At 57.0% G+C, this 17,553-nt stretch overlaps 1 protein-coding gene across 6 annotated transcripts in view; it reads right to left on the reverse strand.

The window, feature by feature from the left end:
* Positions 1 to 246: 246 nt before the first annotated feature.
* The window catches only part of FBXO25 (F-box protein 25), a 31,215-nt gene continuing 13,908 nt past the window's right edge, over positions 247 to 17,553 (reverse strand). For 3 of the 6 annotated variants that reach the window (XM_025048986.1, XM_006914972.2, XM_025048987.1), the window contains 6 exons: positions 16,043 to 16,136; positions 14,806 to 14,990; positions 9,317 to 9,499; positions 5,804 to 5,947; positions 1,763 to 1,789; positions 247 to 961 (listed from right to left, as the gene is read on the reverse strand). In XM_025048986.1, coding sequence (XP_024904754.1) covers positions 872 to 961; positions 1,763 to 1,789; positions 5,804 to 5,947; positions 9,317 to 9,499; positions 14,806 to 14,990; positions 16,043 to 16,136 — 723 coding nt within the window. In that variant the 3' untranslated portion in view covers positions 247 to 871. The remainder of the gene's footprint in view (positions 962 to 1,762; positions 1,790 to 5,803; positions 5,948 to 9,316; positions 9,500 to 14,805; positions 14,991 to 16,042; positions 16,137 to 17,553) is intronic. The other 3 variants (XM_015591814.1, XM_006914975.3, XM_025048985.1) reach the window with 2 other exon arrangements.

Genomic DNA, 17,553 nt, shown 5'->3' on the forward strand with positions numbered 1-17,553 from the left:
TGCTCGGATCCCCTGCCATGGACTCCACGATGCAACGACGCGACCACACGTGTCCTCAGCAGCTGCCCCCTTCCTCGCAAGCACAGGATTATGGGTAGTTTTATTTTGTTTTATACATTATCATTTTGTGGAAATTTTATGGTCAAAACTTTATAAAATAAACGCGTTATTTAAAAAAATAAGAGTCTTTTAAAACTTTAAACGAGTAACATCAACTTTTTTCAGTAAGTTACAAAACCAACAAAGTTGAATCAGTAACGTGATTTATTACTTGTCTATAAAAGCGCGTCCAGTACAGGGGTCGGGGGCACTGGGCTGCCCGACGCGTCACGCTCAGCACTATGCCCTTCACGGTGCCGCTGCCAACAGTCAGCGTCTGTCCGTGACGCCCAGGAGCAAGGCCACTCACCCTGCGGTCACTTAGACACAGCCAACACCATGAAAGTGCATCTTAGGAAAAACGCTCTGCATGCACAGTGCATGTACGAGGCTCAGTTGCTCTGTCCCCCGCCCCCAACCACCGCAAAATCGGGAAACTATGATTTGACAATTAAGAAGCATGTTATTGGCTGCTAGTGTCAGTTCAGCACAGAATATAGTGCTGAAAATCCAGAATCTTTTTTGAACCATATTATTATGCAAAGTTGCAAACTTTAATATGCTTAGAAGAATTTTTTAAAGAAAGGAAATGATTTCACTTGGGTCCCCTGACCCCCTTTCAAAGATGAAAACACACAGTAAAGCATCTGTACCCTGCGGGTGCCGAGGAGCAGCTGTGCTGGCACAGGAGGCCCTGCCACCAGGGCCGCTTAACCAGCTCCTGCACACGCACGGGCCGCCTCCCACAGCGACACAGCAGGGCGAGGCGCCTTTAGAACTTGAAAAGGTCGATGAAGTGCTGCGGAGACACGGGCATGAAGCAGCTGTCGGGGTCTGCGGCCGTGCAGGGGTGTCCGGAGTCCTGAGGGAGGAATGGAGAGGCGTCACACACATCAGCCACCAGCTCCTGCTCTAACCGGTCCCCGGACCCCATCTCAAAGGCGTGTGGACGGTAACTGGTGAGAGTTCTGGAAGCGGAGGCAGAGTGGCAGTTCTCAGCAGAAACTTCCGGTCGGGATTTCTGCTCAAGCCGCGAGTGGGTGGGCGCAGGGCCAGTCCCCGTGGGCTGTGCCTGGCCCAGGGCGGGGCAAGGGGACCCCGGGGTTCTACCTCCCTAGTCCTCGCCACGCCCTTTCACTGGGATACTGTGACACCGTGCCCTCGGGACCCCTGCCCGGCACTCCTACAGCACGTAGCTAAAGACCCAGGCCTGGACCCGGCAGAAAAATGATAAAAAACATACAGGTTTTGTGTAAGAAGACGACAAACCTAAGAGAATGAGGAGCCCAGAGAACAAAGGCCAACAGGTGAGCGGCCACAAGTCAGCACACCCTCCTGGCATGGCTGTGGCCAGCGACCCGACGCTCCAGGTACCGTGAGGTGCCCCCACCTGAGGACAGTTGTATGGATGTGTCCAGAGCCTCCCCGTAAGGCCAAGCCTCTGCCGCTCAATGCTGCACTTAAGGTGTGTCATGAAAACTCTTTGGTGGTGGCCAAAGCGAGAGAGTCGCAGCTTGGCTGCCGGCCACACCTGTGAGCCGTGCTCTCGGGCCGCTGCCAGCTATGTGTCGCTGGTCTCCTAGGCGGGGGCTGCAGGGCCCACACGGCACCTGGATTTGGTCCCCAGACCCCAGCAGGGCAGGTGTGGGGAAGCACAAGGTACCTTGAACAACAAAGCAAGGCGGCAGTCCTCGGAGGCGAAGACAGATCAGGAAGGGATGCAGCAGGGGAGGGAAAAAAGGAGAAAGATTAGAAAGAGCCAGGCTGCACGCAGGTGATTCAGTTCGATGCACGTCGTTTACGAAAACTAACAGCACCGGCAACTGAACACAGACAACGAAATGTACTGAAGTCAACACAAGACCCCGGCAAACGCCCCAAAGACCCACACGCTCGAAGCCGGTCTTCAGACAGACGATCCCCACGCCCTCCTCGGGCCCTCGACCGTGGCGCCGGACAGCCCTCGCACTGTCCACAGAGTTGTCAGGCAGTGCTGACGTCGCCACGTCGCGTCCACACTGAAAAAATGGACGAGGGACTTTCCAGACGTCCCTCGCCCCTGCGCTGTGCTGGGCGCAGCTGCCGCAGTCCCCTCTGCCGAGTCGCAGCTGTCAGCAAGGCCAGCACCGCCTGCTGCCGTCCCCACGTGCGACCCCGCTCGCTGGCCCCGCGGCCCCTTGGAAGGTGAGCGTGCACCAGCCAGCCCGCACAGCCTCCCGGGGCGCTGGGGTGGCGGTCGTGGGCACAGCACCCGCACGACCCAGACCAGGTTTCCCAACCGGAGGTTCCAGCCGCCGCCCTGGTCCTGACCCCGTGACCCGCAGTGTGGAGCTGGGCACCTGTGGGCATTCTAGCCGTGGACACAGTGAAACAAAAAAGGACACAGGGTCTTGGCTCCTGGTCCCGACCTCTGACCACCCTCACTCGTTCCAGTTGTAACTGAAGTTTCAACTTGAGAAGTAGAGACATTCGGGTGCAGAGTGAGGAATAAAACAGCTTCGTGTGGCCGGCTGGTGACCGTGCCTTCTCCCTCTATAGCTCCTCGGTGGCCCCGGGCCAGGGGTCACCTCGGTAGACCCTCCTAGGGTCACTAACTTTGGTCGCACAGGTCAGCACAGCTGAAGGCACCGCCTTTACGCCCCCTGCTCGCGCTCACGGGCAGGTGGAAAACAGACCTCGCCCAGGGAGCTTTGGCCAGAACAGGTGGACCACGCAGGCACGTCTGATACGAAGCGACGACACGTAACCAGATGCTGGGCGACCGGCGGGTCTGGGCCTGCGTGGACACACGGACCAGCAGTGTGCCCCACCGCCACGTCCAAGGCTTTCCCAGTCCACACAACGCTCTGGGGGATGCTGAAGAAAACAGGTAAACACGCCAACTGCGAGCCGGGCCCAGCAAGCGCAGCCCTGACACTCCGCGCGGCCGCGCCCGGCACCAAACGCCGCTGGGAGACGAGTGCGCCCGGCCGGCCCTCGCTGCCCCCACACCGCCCGCCCCTGTGCAGCTGGCTGCAGATGTGGCCGGGACACGGGCAGCAAGTCGGGGAGACAGGCTTCCTCGACAGCCAGCCTGGAAGCAGGGCCACCAGAAATTCCTGACATTGATCTTTTTTGACATTTCCACATACAGGTTCAGAAATGTAAAAGCTGCCGTAACCGCCTCTCCTGGCGTGACGTCGGCAGCAAGGGCTGAACTGTGACACACGGAGGCCAGTCCTCCGAGGCAGTCGTGACGGCAAGGTGTGGCCTCCACAGCTTCACGGGCACCACTGAGCACACAAAAGGGTGGGCAGGCGCCCGTGAGGAGATGTTCCTAATTGTCACAACGAGGTTCAGTGAGACAGGAAGGCTCACTAAAAGAATCTGCAGGCAAATTATTTTGGAAAGCTACAACAGCCTCTCCATTTTTAAGAATTGGAACTTCCAACTTCAGGCACCAAGGAACAGTGTCTCATGTCAGTCACTAAGAGGGAGCCACACGCTCCCCGGCCTCGTTCTTCAGAAGTCTCTCACCGTGTACAAGGCTGGGAGACTTTAATCCCGTGAACGGTGTTTTCCCCAGAAACGTGTCGCTGCTTCTCACTTTTCTTTAGAATAAAAGTCTGCTCAAGAGAAAAGCAGAAAGCTCTTGGGAGAAGCATCAATTTAAGGTAGAAACTGAAGGTATGTCACCTGTCATTGAAGATACAGCCTCATGCATTTCCAGTCCCTGCTGGTGATTCTCTGAGATGCGAGGAACTGCTGAGGGGTCAATCTGGTCCCATGAGGCGGGACCCCCAAGGCCCCCACAGGCACCTCTTCTCTGCCCACCAACATCTGCCTGTGTGTCTTTGCAGACAACATACCTGCCCTGCTGCGTTTCCTGTGCCCTGTCACTGGACAATAAGGCTCTCTCCTGTGTCTCTATAATCCCCAGTGACACTTCCCGTGCCTCGTGGCGCGGGCCTAGCACCCAGGGCAACGAACTCGGACACGATGCTCCCTGCTCTCGGGAATGACGGTGCCACTACAAACACGTAATGCACTTCGCCTTTCTCAACGAACGGGAAGTGACCAGATCCCGCATTTTCCACAAGGTGCCTACCTCCGACACCGTGAACAACGCTAGACACTCAATTTCTGCACCCCCACGGCTCAGTCACAGACTATGATTATTTTAACAGCCATGTGATCGTAAATGTAATTCGAAATAAAAAAAAAGTGAACGTGCTCGTATCTGACAATCTAGGTCCCGTGTGTCCATCCGGCCAGTTGCAGGTAACACGGAGCATATGATTCGGATGCCGACAAGCCCCGTGCTGCAGAGCCCCACGGTTACACTGCAGCCGAAGGCCCTGTCGCCTAGTGACCCGCCGTCGGGATGTGGCAGCGCCACTCGTCACTCACGTGTAGCCCTGCCTCGTGGCACACGGTCACATACTGTGACACCCGAGAGCAGACGCGTTACCGGGGCGCGTACCTACTTCCTGTGCTTGATCGTCCTTCGGCTGCTCCGCTCGCAGAGGTCGCTGAGGCGCGGCAGCCGTGCAGCGCGTCTCAAGGCTGCTGTGCGTCTCGGATGCACCATTTGGCCTGACGTAATCTCACGTTGGTTTGTACAGTCACAAGCTGTACAGGCTGGTAGCCAGGTGTGTGAGTGCCTGTGTGACGTTCGCACGACGAAATCACCAGTGACACATTCTCAGAGTGTGCCCCCTCGCCCCGTCCCTGAGCAGCACGTGACCGTGAACAAACAAGCGTGGTGTTCAGGTACGAGGTGAGGGACCATGAGGGACCCTCCAGGAGGTGAGGGCCTTGGTGAGTCAAGGGACGCACAGTCACACTCACGACCAGCTGACGAGTGTCACCTCTTTTCCTCCAATGAAATCGCACACCGGATGTATTCAAACTCAAGACAGTGCACGGAAAGGCGTGCCAGATGACTAACATGACGTGGCAGGAACATAGCCTGTCACTGCAAAGGAGGCACGCAGAAGCTTACCCACGACCGTGGAACCCGTCTTCGTCAGGGAAAGGCTGCATGGCGCAGTCAGACTAACGACAGGGGAGCCTCGGGCAGAGGGCGCCCACTCCCCTCTGATGCTGAAATTGCCAGGCACGAAGGGTCCCAGTCCAGGTGCTCGCTGAAGGCTCAGACTTGTGGATCAGCATGGGGGGCCCACTCAAGGTTTGGCCCAATCACTTTAAAGTCTGGGACAGGTATCAGGAGCTCTGAGGAGGGGAGCCACCTGGGGACACTGTGGGGGGAGGGCTGTCCCTGGGATCAGTTCCATCAATAGCTGGGGACGGGCTGTGGGAGGAAGGCCCAGCTTGGGGAAAGGTAAGTAAACTTCTTCCTTTTCCTCAGGTCGAGGGTAGGCAGAAAGCCCAGAGCCACTGCCAGGAGAAGCCACCAGCCCAGGACCGGGACCCAAGGACGCCAACCTCCCCTCGGGGATGCGGCCCCACAAGCTTGACAGGGAGAAGAGAGCCGTCCAGGGAGAGGAGGCGGCCAAGCATTTCGCCCTCAACACCTGACGCAAACCTCAGCAGGCTTCGCCTCCGTGGACCTGTCCCCTGCCCCGGTGACATGCAGCTCACCGCCTTCCTCACCACAGACAGGATTCCCCATTTCCCTGACCACTGCATTTAAAACACCAACGAATAATCTGTTCCACCAAACTGCCCCCTGCAAGCCGAAGAGCGCGTGTGGGGCGCTTACCTTCCAGAAGAGGATGCTGCAGTGCCGGCAGAAGTGCAGCGTGTCGCCGTACTGCTCCCTGGCGGGGTAGTGCTTCCGGAGCACGAAGTACATCAGCTTCCAGTCCACGTGGCCGCTCTCGGAAAGGACCAAATGTCTGCAAAACTGGACACCGGCAAACTGCTCAGAAGTTTCGCTGAAGAACGTTAGGTGCAAAACGATTTAACGCAGTGCAAGAAACGTGAAATTATTTGAAATTGGAGTTGGATTAAATCAGACTGATACGTCCGGCCCACGGGCACCGGGCGGCGTGAGACGGGTCCAGGTAGTCTGATCCGGAGCGACGTCCGTGGTGCGTGATTAAGCCAACCTAAGTCTCATCGCCGAGCTGTAACCACACGTGAGTACAACACCGTGTGTCGACCGTAACCGAAAACGAACCCAAGTGCCCACGTCACACCCCCAAAACGGGACCGGTATGTGGAACAAAGAACACGCGCACGTCAGCAGTGACGAGAGCCCACCCGAAAAATGGGCGAGCACTTGAAAAGACACGTCCCCAAAGGTGCCAACCTCTCAGTCACCAGGGAAGCGGATGAGACACCACCTCACACCCATGAGGGGGCTGCGCCAGGTGACACCAAGTGTAGATGAACTAGTGAAGCGGGAGGATGTGAGGTGGTTTAGCCACTGTGGAGACAGCCTAAGGGGCCCACGAGAATCTGAACATGCAGTTACTGTCTGACCCAGAATCGCCACCCAGAACGAGAGTGCAGGCAAATGCAATGTCACAGCGGTGTGACTCATGACAGCCACAGGTGCAAGCGACCCAATGCCCATGACGAACGGGACAGATGAGGTCTGTCCACAGAGTGGAGTAGCAGTGAGCTGTGAGGATCGCAGGCTGACATCTGCGACGGACACCACGCCACGGGAACAGCCCATCGCATGAGGCCCAAGCATCCTGACTCCACTTAGGACAGGCCCATCTGCAGGGACGGGGATGGGGCCTGCTTGGCGCTGGGCTCAAGCCAAAGGGCATGGGGCTTCCTCCTGAAGTGATGAAAACATCCCAAAGTTGACTGGAATACAGGCTACAGTGTGAATGACGTCCTAACGAAGGTGTGAAAAATGAGCGTGCACAGCAGATCAAGTCTGTGTGTGCCTAACAGCCTGAACGACAAGCCCGCACTAAGTGACCTGGCAGAGGCCATGCGGGGAGGGGAGGGCTGAGGAGGGGAGGGCTGAGAAGGGGAGGGCAGGGCCTTCTGCCTTTTAAACACCGAGCAGGTGGAGTCGGAGACGCTGCATGCTCACTCCCAGACCACGAGGCAAGCATCGAATACAGCAAGCCGGAATCTTTCTGCTGGTAAAGGGTCTTGGCTTCAATTAGTGAAAAACACACTGTCTGTGAAGCACACTGACATGACATGTGTCTGTGTCGGTCCCTCATAAAGCCTGGTACAGACACACACGCCTCGCTTTCTATTTGAAAACGATCGCTTGGGTAGTGGACACAGACTTCAGTCACAGCTTCTGAGGACTTTGAGAAACGCATTCTGAGTCAATGAGAAAATTCTTGTTTCTAATAGAATTTGCCAGGAGAAAAGCTCAAAAAAGAAAAATAGTTACAGGCCCGATTATGTTAGTTTCTGTGTCCTCCAGGCGTCGGTAAGAAAGGGCCCCTGGAGAGTAAAACCTTGTGGCTTCACGTCCAACTCCGCGCCATGCCAGCGGTCATGGGGAGAAAGACCCACTGCTTCCTCCTGGATGGCCCCGATTTTCCTCACCTCAAACCTGACGTCCACATCAGATGCTCACGTCAGCACTGTCTCAGATTAACCGAATCAGCCGTCCCTCACATGTCACCCGTGCCACCCATAAAGCTGCTTCCAGTATGCTGGTCCCTCTCCAGTGTCTCAGCATTAGTTACTGAGACCCCGAGAACAGACTGTTTGTTTTGGATGCTGCGTCTTTACGCTTAGTCAGGAAAACCTAAGCAGACAAGACGCACCTGCAGGTGCTCACTGATGACCACAAGCATCTGGTGCAGGACACAAACCCTCTGTCAAGGGGCGGCTTTAGGGAAACGCAGGGGCCGCACGAACGACCCATCCGGCACCCTCCCGGGCACCCAGCACGTGGCTGGGTCCCGGCACACACACAGAGCCGGCGGCCAGCCAGGCGCACCTAGCAACCCGCGTGGCACCACCTGCCCGTTCCCCAGACGCACCAGCGCCCCTCCCTGGTGAAACCCTCTATGCACGCAGCGGCCCCAGACCCTGAGGGGGATTTGCATTCCATCTACTTCCTTCCCCATTCAAGCCAACACCGACTCTCTAACCCTACAGCCCACACAAGTCCGCCTAGCACAGTCTTCCCCGGGGCCACTCGTCAGCGCTGCAGACCCCGTCCGACCTCTGGCAGCCTCGGCACCTCAGGGCTCTGGGGGCCTGTGTCCTCCGCAGGGCATGCTGTGGCTCCCAGGTGGCTGCGCAGCCTCACGTCCTCTGAGCCCTTCCCTTCGGATGGGCCTGTCCAGCCCGAGACCACTGCGGGCTGACCCATGTCCTCTGGTGCCTGCAGAAACCGCCGGGCCCAGCTCACCTGCCCTCTGGCCCATCAGCATCAAGTCCACGGAGGTCAGCTGAGTCCACCACCACCTTCTGTCTGGGGGCAGCTCCACGGGCCCCTCAGAGTCCACAAACGACCTTCTAAAAACCGCATCAGTGGCTTCCCTCACCCACTGGGTGACGACGAGGGTGTGGCGCGGCCACCTAGGCCTCGGGCCGCAACACCGTGTCGTCCCCATCTCCTCAAGCACAGCACTGCCGTCTGCTTTGGGCCCTCACATGCAGAGACTGCCCACAGCTGCCTACCGCCCAGGTCTCCTCCGCTTCTCAGGGAAGTCGCCCACCTCCGGTCCTCCTAAGTGGACAGCGTCGACAGCACACACGGTCTACGGCACGTCACATCTGTCCCCATCTCATCCAGACCCGATCTCCTGACACGCCCCCCCCTCCTCAGCAGGACCAGGCTGCTGAAGGCGCAGGGACCCAGGAGGGGACGTGGGGAACGGTGCGCTTCCCCTGACAACAAACCGATGCTCTATCTCATCCAGACCCAATCTCCTGACACGCCCCCCCTCCTCAGCAGGACCAGGCTGCTGAAGGTGCAGGGACCCAGGAGGGGACGTGGAGAACGGTGCGCTTCCCCTGACAACAAACCGATGCTCAAGCGGACGTGAGTGCAACGGACACGAGGTGACACGTGGCGTGCTAGGATGCAGAAGTGGAACGTGAGTGGTCAGTCGGGGAAGCCTACGGCCCAGGGACCAACATGACCACTCCCGACAGATGCACGTCAGAGCTCGGCTCCCGTTCTGCTTATTTAAGGCTGTTTTTAGAATCATAGTTCTTTTTTAACGTGGAAGGAAAACCATGAATGATTTTGATAAATCCCAACCATTTCCAACCCTTTAAAAACACACCTGAACCACAGAGAGCCCGAGCGGGAGCGGGCCCAGCCACTCACCTGCTTTTCAGCGAAGTGGTACTGGCACAGCTTCTTCCAAAGCTGCCTGTCCTCGCTGAGCGTGTAGAGCGTCGGGGTCACCTGGCCTAAAGTGATGATGTCCCACCCGTCTGAGAATCGGTACAGGATGTTGTTCAGCATGTGCAGAGGGAGGTCGCTGAGCGTGAGGCCGTGGTTCACCTGCTGGAGGGGACAGAGCAGGTGCCTTCGGCTGCGGGCTAGCGGCCATGCGCAGACCCCAGACGACGGCAGCGCACAAGACGCCTGCCGAGGTCACTGAGCCCTGTCTTGCAGGGCACAAACGCCTATGCCCATGACCCCACGCCTTGCTCTTAGCAGCCACAGGCAGGGCTGGCCGCACAGTGACCGGCCGGAGAGGGCATGCGCCAAAAGCAGACCTGGGCTATCAGTGCTGACAGCTCCTCCAGACCCAGCTCATGCAAGATTTATTTACTAGATGGTGACAGACACTTACAAAGGCACCTGGACAACGGCGAGCCCTGAGGGTGCTACCCTGTGCTCCAGGCCTGGGGAGGACTAATGTCTCTGTGGTCCCTCCCAGCTTTAAATCTCTGCGGTTTCAGATCCACGAGCGACACCCTCCCTCACATAAGCCTGTGAGTCAACAGCGTGTCACCCCCCCCACACAAGCCTGCTGAAAACCAGCTGTGTGTGTATCGGGGGCCACACCGGGGGCCACACCGGGGGCCTGTGCTGTGCGGGAACAGGCGGCTGCCTGGGCTCCCGGCATAGCCCGCATTCTCCCCAGCAGCCTCCTCCTGCTGTGGGGGGACTGTCCCCAGCTAGTCCCTGCACTGTGCCTTAAGGACAGCTGGCTTCTTTCTGCTGTTCCCTTCTACGACCCTGCTGCTCCTGGACGCAGCGGACAGTTACAGACCAATTAATTCCATGAGTCTGGTCCCATAAATGACCTGATGTCTGCAGGGTGGTGGACACGGGCACTGCGGGCCGGGCACGCTGTGCCCCACTGTCCTTCCTCCTGCCTCCATCACTGTTCTAGCTGTGGACCACCACAGAGTCTTCCTGTACACCCATGGAGACGTGGGGTTACGTTTCTACGTCTAAGCATGTGGGGCTGCTGGCACCATGGGCCTTGACTCCAGCCGACAGTTCTGGACCTGGTTGCAGTGTGTCATGCGTCCCTTCCCGGCTGCGCCCCACACATGCGTCTCTGCTCCACGTTGGGCGGGAGCCATGCTTGGGCACCATCGGTCCTAACGTGGCACCGTGCGAGCTGTGACGCACAGACAGGTGAGCAACCGCTCGCCACTGACCACGCGCTCAGGTCACAGAGCTGGCCGGCGCCCGTCCTTCCCACCAGCCTGCGGCCAAGGTCTGCGTGGGAGATGACACGTGAAGTTGTCCGCGAGCAGCGGTCTCTGTGCCATCCGAGAACTCAGGCCTGTCCTGAGCGGGCACCACCCCTCCCACTCAGGAACATCCATCCCGGACAGGCTGCTGCAGTCATGAGGCTCGGTGGCAGGAGTGGGGGACGTCCCGGCACAGGACGGGTCAGACGCTGCTTGGCGGCTGGGTGTCTGGTCTCCTGAAGGGTCCAGATATATAGCCTGTCAGGACCACAGACGAAAGGCCCAGCGGAACTGCTGGCATTTCTCATCTGAGCCGTCTTCCACTAAAGCGGCCCCGAACTCCGGGGAGTCAGGAGCCACACTGCCCCCTCAGCTTAGCACGCCCTGCTGACCCGCTGGCCGAGGTCAAGGCGACAAGAAACAGCCCCCCACGACCCTGCCTGGGGACAGCCTCAGCTGGTGCACCTGTGCGAACGGAAGCATGTCTTCAGCCACCCACGAGGGCTGCTCAACGTCTCGGGAGCACGTCTTGGGAGGAACCGCCCCCCCCACCTGAGTCCCAGCGCTCAGCCAGCCTCTGGTCCCCCCTAGCCTCCCCCGAAGCGCCCACTGGGCAATGGCAGCGGGCTCGGCTTCCCCACGCGCTGCCCCCTCGCTGGTGCCCGAGGGGCCCCTCTCAGCGACCCACATGGGAAACCGCGGGGCTTCTGCATGCCCACTGGCCGTGCCGCCGTTGGCTGGTGCTGGTCTGCGTCGGTGCCTCATCACCCCCTTCTCCTGAGCACTCGGCATCCGGCACACTCACGCTGGCCACTAAATGCAGGTTCCCACACCTCTGGCCACACGGGCTCCTTACCCGCAAAGCTCTTATGTCCCCTGGTTAGGCAGTGACATGTTGGTGCCAGCCGGTACCAGCTCATGGGAGCCAATTCTGCAACTTTCCGGAATTTCATAAACCAGCTACCTTTTGCTTGGCTTGAAGTCGGCCACGTGGGAAACTGACAGATGCTACAAACCGGCCTTGTCCCCAGAGAGCTGGGTTTTGAGCAATGACCCACACCCATCGGGGAACTACTTCTCCTCTTGAAAGGCCCTGCACCGTCACGTCCTCGGTGAGGCAATGCTCGGTGCGCACCTGTGCCACACCCGTGGGCCCGTGGCCGGCCAGCACCTCCACTGGGCACCCGGAGGCCCTGGACTAAAGCTGCATCTAGTGAGCAGTGTGCCTGGCACATGGCGGGTGTGTAGGAAGTGCTTCCTGAATGAGAATGCACAGGGTCACTGAGAAGATGCAGGAGACACGGACACCGCACCACAGCCGGACCTCCAGGCGCAGCTCCCAAAGCAAAGTTCACGTTTTATGAGAGCACGAGGTCTGTGCTGGTGGTGACGGGCGCAGCAGGCGTGACTCAGCGGAGAGGCTTTGATGCGAGCTGGGCACCAGGCCCCTGGCCCTGGGGACGCCACGGGCACTCACGACCCCGTCCACGAGCACCCCGCCCGCCTGGCCTCCAGGGTTCAGAGAAGCACCAGCCCTTGTCTGAGAGAGAGAGAAAACTACCCTTTTTATGAGAGTAAATCACGAAAACAAGGAATCAACTATGCACGAACACTACCGAGAACCCTGCAAATATTGAAAAACTTTTACCTAATTCTGGTTCTCGTTTGCCCCGTCCCGCCATGCCTTACAACCCAGGGACTTCTGACTGGACTGGAGGTTGTCCCCAGGCACTGTTCCCTGTGGAGATTCTGACTAGGACACTGGTGACTCACAGGTGAGATGTAGGACAGTTACAGAAGACGGGACCCAAACACCCCGCAGCCCAAAAAACACATTCCAAGTATGACATTCACATCAAGTTAAAAGTACTTTTAAAACCCAGTGGTCTCATGGCACATAGTCGCTCTTAACTCTACTTCTAGTAAACCACTCAGAAGTTAAAGAGAAACTGCCATTTTCCAAGAAAAAATTTTTTAAATAGAGAAAATAGATTGATAACAAACATGACTTCTGTCCACCGCCTCAAAACGTTACTTCCTATTTCACCCGGTGACATCAGGGTGGTGACAGCTCTCACCCAGAAGCACATATGGCAGTCGTGTGCAGTGTGAGCAGCCCCCAGTGGACAGCCATGCAGGGACGAGCAGACGCAGGGCCTCTGTGTCCCCGAACGCCCCTAACGCTGACGCACACGGGGCTCCAGACTCTAGGGCTCTCGGGACCAGGTCTGCTCACTGGCTGTGGCCAGCGAACTTGACTCTGCCAGGGTCCTCGGAGCTGCGGGATGTCCCTGCCCTGCCTCCTGCCTGCTTGGGTGGCCCTAAGACGACTGTGACCAACAGTGGACCAGGACTTGCTGCCCTGGCTGGGCTGTCTCGTGCCCCAAGAGCCTTGCGGGTAAGGGGCTGCAGGGAGGGTGACAGTCCTCTGAGTGAGTCCTGCAGCTGAACGATGACCTGCCACGGGTCCAGGACGCCCAGCTCACCGCAGTGACACAACAGGGGCATTCAGGGTGCAGTAGCAGATGCCCAGCACCCACAAGCCACACAGGTTCCAAAGGCTGTCCCAAAGTCTCGATGTGACGGGACGCGCTCCTGTGCTGTCCCTAACGCACATAACTTTCGTCTTGGCACCTTGTTTCTCCTACTCAAGCAACATGACAGCTGGTGATAGTCACCTCCAGCCCCAACAGCACGGCCGTGCCACGGAAGAGCCAGCTCTAAGCACCACGGTGGGGGTGCCCAGGAAAAAGGCCGCAGCCCCCGTACCTCCTCAGTATGGCTGCCAGTGCCCTGGCAGGCCAGCAGGGGACGCTCCGTCCCATCATCCTTCTGCTCCCCTCCCAAAGCAGTGTGAAGGGAAAGGGACATTTGGGAGGAGGCCGGGCACGAGGCCTTGCTCTCCAGGTTGCCGTTACCCAGGCGGGAGGCGGACCTGATGCGTTCCTGCTCCCCCTCCCCATGTGACACGTGCTGGCCCAGCTCTGGTGGCCCTTTGCTCTTACCGCTGGTCTGAGGCTGACACTGATCCACATTCTCTCCGAGTACCAGGAGCTGGCCCTGCCTACGGCCTCCAGCCAAGCGCTCCCTTCTCTGGGGACGCTAACCAGTGAACGCACAGCTGGCCGCCACAGACCACATGCCTGGAACTCATCGCTGAGCTGGCACCAGCACAGAGACCAGCTACCCGGGGGACAGATGGGACCCAGTCACACGTGCCGAGTCTTAGAGGACCCCTCCCTGAGGAAGGACCTGGACCAGGAAAGCGTAGGGCCACTGTGGCATCACGTCTGATGATGCTGAGTGTCAGACTACCCGTCGTCACTCCAAGCCCTGTCAGTCACCGCTCCTCTGCAAACACGTAAGCAGGCGGCAAATAAATGGCCGGACGCTGAGGTGTTCAGAGCACCTGAAAACAGCCTTCACGTGGAGCCTCAGGTGACAAGGTGATAAAGGGAATTTTAGCCCTAGCAGGAGCACAGTTCGTGGAATGGTTTGTGCCTCGGGCCTGAGGATATATACCTTCTGCTTATTCCTTCTCTTATGGACCACGGGAGATGACGACGCTCAGCCTGCAACAGCGACTTAAGGCGATGGATGGGCTTCGCATTTCCTTGTTGAAACTTGTCACCAGAATAAGAAAAAGCACGTTCTTTCCCATGTCCAGTGTCGCCAAAGCATCACGAACACAGGTACACGCAACACGCAACGTACAGCAACAAAAAGGACCGTGAATACAGGTACATACAACGTTTAGTAGCACAAGTCAGCAAGCAGGACACACGGGGCCACTCTGCAGAAGCAACTGGACAGATGTGGAATCGCTGGCAATACAACTGAGCCGTAATTTACTGAGTGTTATTTTAGCCTAGAACACCTCATTTCCTTTAAAGATAAATTAATTTACTGCCGTGTCACCCACAGGATCAGCTCTGTGCAATGACAACTACAAGCCATCAAAGGGTCTTCTGGTCTTAATCCATCTTAAAACAATGAACAGCCTGGAGAGACAAAGAACCTTTCGACAGCTGCGGTAGTCTTACAGATAGTCTTACACACACAGGAACTAGTCTTACAGATAGTCTTACACACACAGGAGCGCTCATGGGCTTTGTCACGTAAAGTCGGCGTGACCGCCTTAGGCCAAAAGCTTCATACCTGAGTCATCTCGAGACTCTGCAGCTGCTGCTGCCATGCGAGCACCGTCTCCAGCCGGCAAACCCAGGCGTTGATGTTCCCGACCAGCATGAACTTCCCAACGCCCCTGGTCAGGATGCAAAGCGTGGAGCTCAGGTCCTGGAGAAGGTCCTTGATGAGGCGAGGGTTCTGCTGGTCGCTGAGAACTGGAATGACAAAAGTACAACTGTGGACGGTCACCCGCTGCTGGAAAGGAGGTGTCCACGCACAGAGCAACGCGCGAGGCAGGCCGCACGGTGGGGCACTGCTCAGCGCAGCACGGAAGGACAGCCCACCCACGCAACAACACAGGTGACCTTGGGGACACTGCGCTGAGTGAAATAAGCCAGTCACAGAAGGACAGACTCTGTGTGACCCTCCTCGTGTGAGGGACCCAGAGGAGTCAGATCCGCTGAGCCGGGCTGGGGCAGGGGCTGAGTGTGTGTGTGTGTGTCAGCTTGGGATGATGAGAAGTCCTGCAGGTGGTACAGACGGCTACAGTGGTGTGAGTGTGCTCAACGCCACCAAACTGGGTGCTTAAAATGAGGAAAAAAGCTAATTTTATATTATGCATATTTTGCCACAGTAAAAACAATGATCTACTTTCACTGCAACCACAAACTGGCAACGTTTTTGAGATCGCAAATATGAGATTTAAAAAACTTTAAAATATTTCCTGATAGTGCAGTTAGGTTGAGTCCACAATTTTGACTTTAAAACTGCCAGTCTCTATTTTCTTTTATACTTATCATAAAGAGAATGAATATTTCAAATGGTCATAAGTTCATATATATGTAAAAACTCACGGTATGAAATTTCAAGTTCCACTGATTATTAACCACTAATTAATCAATATGAACATTAATTAAAAAGAGATTTATTTGACGCCAGAGCAATTAAGTGCCAACCCTGCTGATTATGGGAGTGTCACACAGCTAAAGCAAAACCATGGCCGACCATGAAAAGGTGAGATAACTTTTTCCTTACCTCTTATTACAATATGCTCCACTGTATGAAAAAGTAACTTTTCAAAAAAAATAAATAAACGACAGTAACAGAACTTTAAGACGTTGAGGGAGCGACCTGTGTGCTCGTCTCACTGGACATCAGTGGACGTCACTGATTTGACAATATTGGAGAAAAATGTAAGAAAAATCCCTTCTTCTTACACTGATTTCATTAAGATTTACAGGATTAAAAACGTCAGTCATCCTCTTACCCTTTTGAACGATTTTATCCAAAATGTTGAAGTAATTCTTCTGAGCCACGCCACTCAGGGAAGTTAACTGGGATTTTGCAATTAGCTGCAACAGCTTAAAAGAAAGAGGGAAAAAGCTAAGCATGAATCTGTTTCCCATGGAAACACAAAGCACAGTGATCTATAACAGCGTCCCCAGCCTTTGTGGCACCAGGGACCGGTGCTCCTACGGGACTCTGACGCCTGATGACCTGAGGTGGAGCTGAGGCGGTGACTCCAGCGCTGGGGAGCGGCCGCACACAGACGGAGCTTCACCTGCTTGCCTGCCGCTCCCCTCCTGCTGTGCGGCCCGGTTCCTAACGGGCCACGGACCGGTACTGGTCTGTGGTTTGGGGCTGGGCCCCTGCTCTGTAATCAACACAGTGTGCAGACCAGCCGACACGAGCGTGATGGCGGCCGCTCTGACTTTTTCTCCTGCGTGAGAGACTGCACGCACTACTCCGTCTTCTGTGCCTGAGGACCCTGAGGTGTGACAGGGACGAGCGTCCTGGCGCACTTGCCCAGTGGAGAGCCAAGCCCGCTTTACCCAGGGCGTCTCTGCATCCTGTCCCCGGAGCGGTGCTGTCCCAGCGTCTTTCTCCTTCGATGGCTCCAACCACCAGGGCACGCGACCTGCTCCAAAGCTACCGTTTTCGTGACAATCCTTCTGAACTATGGTTACTGTTCTCAGTTTTCTCAACTGTGCCGCCTCGGTCCCTGCTGTGCCCTCCCTGCCCTTCCTCCCATCACATCCAGTGGCCCTTCGTCCCTCTCGCCCGCTCACACTCACGCTGGTTCCCTGCCTCCAGATGCCATGTCCCCGATGGGTCTGTCCCCGCCCAACCTGCCTCCCACGCACAGGTCCCGGTGTCCCACAGCCACCAAAGTTGGCTGCCAGTTCTCGGTTGTCCCCAGCATCTGACGCCCACCGTGCGGATGGGGCAGGGCTTCGCTCGGGAGCTCCGCTGGCCCCTGCTGTCCACGCACAGCTCGCCCATGTGATCCCGGGCACCCACAGCCCACACTGCGAAACTGGGCCTGTCACTTTGTCACCTGCTGGGAGGTCGGAATTCAGCACCGGGGACACTGCTGTCAGTGCTGGCCTCACCCGTGGCCACTGCTGCCTAGGGACCCTGCAGGACCCTTGGGGTCCTAGTTACTTCTGTAGTGCCCCTAAGAGGCCGGTGACACTAGATACCCAGCTATCACTCACACTCATTGGTGTGCAATGACACATCCCCAAGGAGCGCTGACACGTGAACTCAGGAGCAGACCTGCTGTCCCACAGCAGCGGCACTGAGGGTCTGCAAAGGTGTAAACCACGCCACTCTTTATAAACAAACGATTTCTAAAACTTCTAACTTCTATATGGTAAATATTAATGCATGTAACTCACAAAACTCCAATCTCTTTAGGGTCCTCGGCCATTTCAAAGGCTGAAAAGGGTGGCTGAAGCCAAATTCGGGGACGGCTGCTTCAATGACTGTCCCTTC

The sequence above is a fragment of the Pteropus alecto genome, unplaced genomic scaffold, assembly GCF_000325575.1.
Source record: "Pteropus alecto unplaced genomic scaffold, ASM32557v1 scaffold35, whole genome shotgun sequence".
Taxonomy (NCBI): domain Eukaryota; kingdom Metazoa; phylum Chordata; class Mammalia; order Chiroptera; family Pteropodidae; genus Pteropus; species Pteropus alecto.